This window comes from Vombatus ursinus, unplaced genomic scaffold, assembly GCF_900497805.2.
Source record: "Vombatus ursinus unplaced genomic scaffold, bare-nosed wombat genome assembly UNPS02010394.1, whole genome shotgun sequence".
Taxonomy (NCBI): domain Eukaryota; kingdom Metazoa; phylum Chordata; class Mammalia; order Diprotodontia; family Vombatidae; genus Vombatus; species Vombatus ursinus.
The window spans coordinates 770,939-778,033 of record NW_020950172.1 but is presented as its reverse complement, the minus strand read 5'-3'; the positions used below and the strand labels follow the sequence as shown (position 1 = coordinate 778,033).

The following is a 7,095-nucleotide window of genomic DNA, read 5'->3' as shown; positions in this document are numbered from 1 at the left end:
TCAGGGTCTAGAACAGAGAGTATCTGAGAGACCTTGCAGCCTAGAACAGAGAATGTCAGAACTGGGAGAGACCTTGGAACCTAGAACAGAGAATATTTGAGAAGCTTTAGGGTGTAAAACAGAAAGTATCTGAGAGACTTTGCAGCCTGGAACACAGAATATCAGAGCTGGGAGAGTCCTTGGAGCTTAGAATAGAGGACTATTAGAGCTCACAGAAGCTCTGGAGATCAGTTAATCCAGGGGCCTGGAGGTACTAAGCTTGGTTTTTATTTTGAAATATCCCTTTGTAATTGGATCAGATGGGATGGATGGATGGATGGATGGATGAATGGATGGATGGATGGACAGATGGATGGATGGATCAGATGGATGGATGGATGGATGGATGGATGGACGGACGGATGGATGGATGGATGGATGGACGGATGGATGAGATGGATGGATGGATGGATGGATGGATGGATGGATGGATGGATGGACGGATGGATGGATGGATGAGATGGATGGACAGATGGATGAATGGATGGATGGATGGATGGAAGGAAGGGGAGGGGATGGATGGGGAGGTGGATAGATGGATGAATGGATGGATGGATGGATGGACAGATGGATGGATGAGATGGACGGATGAATGGATGGACAGATGGATGGACGGATGAATGGACGGATGGATGGATGGATGGATGGATGGATGGATGGATGGACAGATGGATGGATGAGATGGATGGGTGGATGGATGGATGGATGAGATGGATGGGATGGGATGGCTGCATGGATACATGTGTCTCCAGACGATCCCCTCCCCTCACCACTCACACATGCCAGCCCCTCCCTTTGGCCCACTCACATGTCTTTATGTTCTCGAGCCAAGTTCAGGTTCTTGTTATCCAGGGCCCGGCGGAGCTCCCGGTTGAGTCGCTGCTGCTGCCTCTCAAACAGGAGGTTGGCTCTGGCTGCCTGAGTTCGCTGCCGGTCCCAGTCGAAATCCCGCTGCCTCTCCTCCTCTTGCAGCCTCTGCAGGGAGATATTAGAGCCAGAGACATCTTGGCATGCCAGACATCTGGCAACTCTCAGAAGAGGAGGGATGGCCAAGGAAGCAGGGCCAGGGCAGCGGTGTGCATCTGCCACCCTGCCTGCTCTCCTCCCCTTGCTTTCCCCTTCTCCATTTTACCTGCCTCTCTCCCACCCCTTCTTTCTCAAAGGGAAGGCTGATGAGTAGATCAGTAAAGATGATGCCCAACAGGGACTGCTGGACTTGTACTGTGAAGGCTGGGTTGCCATTCCGAAGGGTTCTTAACTTTGAAAGACCACAGGGACAAGGAAGTGGGGGAAGGTCAAGGACCTCTTGGGCTGGTGCGGAGGGCAGGTGGACACAAAGAAAGGTCACGGCGAGATGCAGAGGGTCATGAGCGTGTCAAGGAAAGGAATCTGAATTTTACGTCGCAAGCAATGGAGCAGAGCAGAGCCACGGCCAGATTCCTTCTTCTTTTTTTTGGGAGAGGCAATCGGGGTTAAGTGACTTGCCCAGGGTCACACAGCTAGTAAGTGTCAAGTGTCTGAGGCTGGATTTGAACTCAGGTCCGCCTGACTCCAGGGCTGGTCCTCTATTCACTGCGCCACCCAGCTGCCCCTCCAACAACCTTCTTCAGCAGGGGGATGGAGGATGAGCTGGACAAGGAGGAAGAAAGAGGGTCCCAGCAACCCCTCTGAAAGGCTGAGATGGCAGGAAGGCCAGAAGGAAGCCGAGGTGAGTGGCAGGTCGGCTCGGAATGGGACCGGTGGAACTCGTAGGGTGAGAAGGGGGGAAGGCCAGCGGAGCCTCCCAGAGAATCAGCCTGCTTTTGGTTCTTCGGAGCGCACAGAACAGGCTTCGTCAAAGGAAAAACAGATATTCTGGAGAAAACGGACACGGGCCCAGCCAGATACTGAGAGGCCACGACATCTCGATGCGGCGGGGGCGAGGAATGGAGGTCCGTGCTGAGGTGGGGCAGGATGGGGGAGGAGGGAGAGGATGGAGAAGCAGAGCGGGGGCCGACGGGCCGTGGGAGGTGAAGGGGACGGAGGCAGGGTGGACAGAGGGAGGAGGCCCACGCCCGGCGACATCTGAGGCCCCTCGGATCGCTCTCACCACGCATCTCACTTTAATTGGTGCCATGTTACTTGATCCGCACCCCTGCCCCCTCAACGAGGCTCTGGGAGAGATGACCCAGGGCTCTGTCACCCCCCTTTTGCAGGTAGAGAAACCAAGGCTGAGAATCTCCTACTCAGGCCCGTCGGAGCGAGGACCTCCCAGAGGCTCGTCCCCAGACCCCAGGGTCAGGAAAGACAGGGAAAGGAGAGAAGAGAAGGGGAGGAGGCGTGTCACCTGCTTCTCCTGGATCTGCTGCTTCTGAATCAGCCGGATCTCGTCTAGCTGCTCCTTGTTCATGCCCTTCCATCTGTCCGTGACCACCCTGTGTGGCCCCAACGAGCTGGCCACCTGCTGTGGGTTCTCAGAGAGGAAGTCGCTCTGCAGGGCATTGGCGATCTCCGCCATGTTGTCTTCCTCTTCTTGTCTGCGCTCGTGCCTTTTCCTTTCCGTGACTTCCAGCATCTGAAAGACGCCATGAGCGAGGTGGCCTCACGAATGGCCAGCGGCAGGGGACGGGGTTCCGGGGCCCCACCTGCGCTCAAGGCCTCAGACGGCTTCAGCCTTGTCATCCCCTACTGCTCACTTTCTGGCTCCTTCCCCAAGGGCTGGGCCTTAAAGCTGTCCCTGCCCCAGGATGGAGGCCAGGCCTCTCTCCTTCAGGTTGGCTTCCTCAGGTCTTTAGTTCCCTGGCTGGGGGCCATTGCAGCCTAATGCCCTTCCCCTCCCCGAGAGGAGAGAAGCAGAGAAAAGGCCTTCCGCTTGTCGTCCCTAACGGTGGGTGAGGGCACAGACTGGGGAGGGGGGTTGGCAGAGACGCCAGCTGAGACCTCCACCTTCTCTGCCCTCCATCCACCCAGCTGTCGCCTCTCGTCCAGCACACAACTCTCAGGCTGGGGAGGTCCAGCATTCCACCCCACTGGACCCCTCTAAGGGCTGTCGCCCCGGCCCTTCCCCCAGCCCCGAGGTCAGCTCACCTGGTTTTTGTTGAAATCCTTCACAGTCTCGCATGCCACACGTCTAGTGGCGAGCTCCAGCTTCTGAAGGTTCATGGCGCTCTGGTCAAATTCCAGCCTGGTCTTGGTGAAGATGTCCTCTGGGGGAAAGAAATGGCCAGGTGGGAGTGACCCGGAGTGCTTTCCTCCCGACAACTTGTGAGGGGAGAAGGCCAGGGACTATGGCCCCCCTCCTCGGGGGGAGGGTGATGCCCAGAGAGGGTCCCCCAGCTGGGACTCGCACTCAGGCCCCCTGAGCACTGCCCTGCCTTGATGGTGGAAGGTCATACAGCAAGCCAGCTTGGACCAGGACTCAGAAAATCTGAGCATGTGGAAGAACCGAAGGATCCTCTAAGAGACCCCCCCAGGCCCCACCCCGGCCCTTCCTCAAGGCCCGCCCCCGCCATAAATGACCAGTCATCTAATGAAGTGCCTACTATGGAAAGACAGGTGTGACCATGCTTGTCCTCCAGAAGTCAGCCAACAAGCATGCACTAAGCACCTACTGTGTGCCAGGCCCTGTGATGAGCCCTCCCTGCTCTCTGGAATTGCCCAGGCTAAGGTCATCCGGTCAGGCTCCCCCACTTCACAGAGCTAGACAACGAAGCTCGGAGATGAGGAGGGACTGGCCCCGGGTCACCCAGCCAGTGTCTGGCCAGGACTCGAACCCGGGCCCACAGAACACCGGGCAGGCGCGACGTCCTACCTGCGAATTTGTGGTCGGCCAGCGCGTCGTTCCACATCCTCTGCTGCTCGAGGGCCCACTCCCGGTTCTGCTCCTCCTGGGCCTTCTTCCTCTCCTTAGAGTTCAGGTCCTCCCCCATGAATATCTGCAGCCCAGAGATGGTGTTCGAGGTGTCCTGGTCGGACACGCGGGCCGGAACGTCCTTCTTTAGGGCCAGCGGGTCAGAGAGGTCAAACTCCCGGCGACTCTCGGGCTTCTGGAAGGTCTGCCGGAACTCACTGACGGCTCTCTGGAGCTTGCGCCTGTCCCTCTGCTGACGCCGGTCCAAGACATAGGCGATGTGGTCATTCTGTCTCATCTCCGCTCCTAGGCAGGGCACAGGGCATCACAGGTGCTCAGAGCAGGGATGTGGCTGAGGGAAGGGCTGGCAAGGGCCATGGGGCGGGAGAAGCTAAGGAGAGGCCCGGGAGGTGTCCGGCAGGCAGAGGACCCCAGCTCAAAGCCTGACAGGCTCCTAAGCGAAAAGGAGAGGGAGACGGGTATAAGGACAGAATGGCAGGGGCGGGGAGGAGAAACACCCCCAGAGCCCTCAGTCACAAGGACTCCGGGCTGAACGACCTTGGAGGTCATCGGTTGCCGCCTGACAGGCATGAGGGAACGCCAGCCTCTGCCCAGTGACCTCTAGAGGCTCGCCACTAGGCCAGTTCTGAAAGGCTGGACCCCTCTGCTCTCACTGAGCTGGCTTTTGGCATCTCTCAGAACTTTAACACATTGAAAGCGGTGTGACGCTGGGCACATCTGAGCAAAGCCCCTTAGCCTCTCCGGCCTCAGCTTCCTCATGTGTGAAATGAGTCACATGCCACCTTCTTCTTCTATGCCATGGGGCTGGGCTGGGGAGGTGGCTCTCAGTGAATGTGGCCTTACACTAATGATGTGCCCCGCATCCTCCGAGGGGCAGAGACGCACCAGAATGCAGGCTTCTGCAGGCGGGTTTCTCCCTCTCGCTCCACCGGGGGCGGGGAGGGGGCGCTTGTTCTGAGCTAACCCATGGTTGCCACGAAAGGACGGCTTCCAAGACTCTCACGGTACTAGGTCACGCTGGCTCATGGCATCCTTTGGAGAAGGGGGTGGCTGTGGGTGCTGAGCAGTGTATACATATCTTGGGCCAGCCCCGCCCATGTGAGGAAGGAGGACAGCTGGAAATGCCTGGTGTGTCAGACTCAAAAATAAGCGGGGATCCTCGAGGCTACAGGCCCCGGGCTGCCCACTCACCGATCATTTCGTGCTTCCCTTTCTCGGTGGCTTCTTGAATCTTCTGATCGCGAACCTGCGCAGCCCAGGCATTATAATCTCCCTGTTTGGAGAGAATTTAAAGTTACAAGACATCTGGCTCCAGGGCCAAGGACCCCAGGGTCCTCCTGGGCCGTCCCCCGGCTCCTCCGACTCTCCCGGCTCGTGTCGTCGGACTTAGAGCTGGGAGGGCCCCCAGAGGACATCTAGCCCAACACCGGCCTTCAGAGACCCAAGTCCAGGGGCCTCCTGCCTCCAAACCAGGCTTCTTCTGGCTCCCAGACCACAGGTCTCTGGGGATCCCAATGCTGCTCCCAAACCCACATTTTGGGGTACTTTTTCTCCTGTGCAACAGGGACTCAAGAGGTTATATACACATTTTATGGATGACAAAACCGAGGCCCCGGAGTTAGGAGGCTTGTGCAGGATCCCCCCACACCCTCTCAGGGCACTGCCTCTGACATGGGGGTGGGGGCCCAGAGGCTCCTTCGATCCTGACATTGAGCAGGAGAGCAAAGACAGGAGAAAGCTGTGCCAACCCAACGGTGATTTCCCCGTGCCCTTCGAAAGGCCTGGACGCCTTTTGTGCTGTGAATCTGTCCTGTCCTGAGGCAGTGGGAGGTGGCAGGAGGAGCCGTGGCCTTGCACTTACCAGCCGGGTGCTCAGGGCTGGCGTACTGAAGGGTGAACTTAACGGAGGTTGTGTGATTTCATGACTGCCCTCGCACCGGCTACTTCTCGTGACGCATGGATAATCACTCCTGCTGGAGCACTTTTGGCCTTTTTTGTACCTATGTCCAGGGCCAAGTCCACGGCATGGCATCTAGTAAGCCTGATCTCCCGGGCGGGCCCCTTGCAACTTGGACATCGGCTTCTGTGCCGGCTCTCCGTTCCGCCAGAGCCTCCAACTTGCTCGATTCTGGCCTCTACCCTTCTCACATGCTGCCCAGCTGATACCCTTAGGCACGGGGCGCTCTCCTTTCCTCAGTAAAATGGGGAGGGGGATGGCTGGACTCGGTGGCTTCTGAAATCCTTTGAAGATTTAGGTCTATGAATTTACGCTCTTGGGTAAGTCACCAGTGCCTCAGTTTCCCCCTCTGTAAAGTGAGGCTATTGGACTGGAGGGCTTTTGCTTCAGTGAGTCTGCCCCCGTGCCTCCGTTTCCCCCTCTGCAGGGCCGGGTCTCCGCCCCCCGTGCCTCAGTTTCCTCCCGGCCCCAGCCCAGGCGAGCTCACCCCGATCAGTCGCTCCCGGGTGTTGAACCAGCGGCTCTGCAGCTGCAGCTCCGCCTGCCTCTTCCTTTCCAGGGAAGCCGCCTCTCTGTAGTCCTGGGGCTGCACCACACTGGGAGACCTCACGGGCATCGTGGGCGGGGGGGGGGGGGGCAGCCCGAAGGCCAGGAAGCCAGCGGGGAGGGGAGGGGCGGGCTCCGAGCGAACGAGCACGAACGGCAGCCGCGGCTGGCGCCCGGGGGGAGAAGGAGGCTCCTGCGTTCCCTTGGCAACACCCGCACGCACTCGGTTCCTAGGCAACGCCGCTCCGGGCCATCGCGAGGGCACCCGTTACCCACCCCCTTCGCCTTGCGCACGCGCACACGTCCTCCCGGCGGTCTCGCGAGAGCTCCCCGCAGCCTCCTCCCTCCCTCCCTCCCTTCAGCTGTCGCAGCCGCCGCTGCCGCCTTCCCGCGCTAGTTTCCGCCGCCATCTTGCGGGCTCGACGCGTCCAGGGCCGCCTCCTTTCTCGCCGCCGCCATGGGCCGCCTGGACCGGCTGCTCGTGGAGAACTTCAAGTCGTGGCGCGGCCGCCAGGTCCTCGGGCCCTTCCGCGGCTTCACCTGCATCGTCGGCCCCAACGGCTCCGGTGCGGGGCGGGGAGGCCGCTCAGGAGAGCCCGGGGATGAGGGGGCGGGGCGGGGCGGGGACTACTCATGAGAATAATGACGAGACATGGGGAAACTGAGGCCGAGCGGGGTGGCGGGGGGGGGGGGGCCCGCCCCG

The 7,095-nt window shown here is 59.6% G+C and overlaps 1 protein-coding gene across 1 annotated transcript in view; it reads right to left on the bottom strand.

Moving 5' to 3' along the window:
• The window catches only part of RIBC2 (RIB43A domain with coiled-coils 2), a 7,673-nt gene extending 871 nt beyond the window's left edge, over window positions 1–6,802 (bottom strand). The window contains 8 exon segments of the mRNA XM_027854325.1: window positions 848–1,014; window positions 2,366–2,593; window positions 3,106–3,224; window positions 3,830–4,174; window positions 5,081–5,162; window positions 6,334–6,465; window positions 6,468–6,671; window positions 6,674–6,802. Of these exon segments, the coding sequence (XP_027710126.1) occupies window positions 848–1,014; window positions 2,366–2,593; window positions 3,106–3,224; window positions 3,830–4,174; window positions 5,081–5,162; window positions 6,334–6,465; window positions 6,468–6,671; window positions 6,674–6,802 (1,406 nt within the window).
• Window positions 6,803–7,095: the final 293 nt, after the last annotated feature.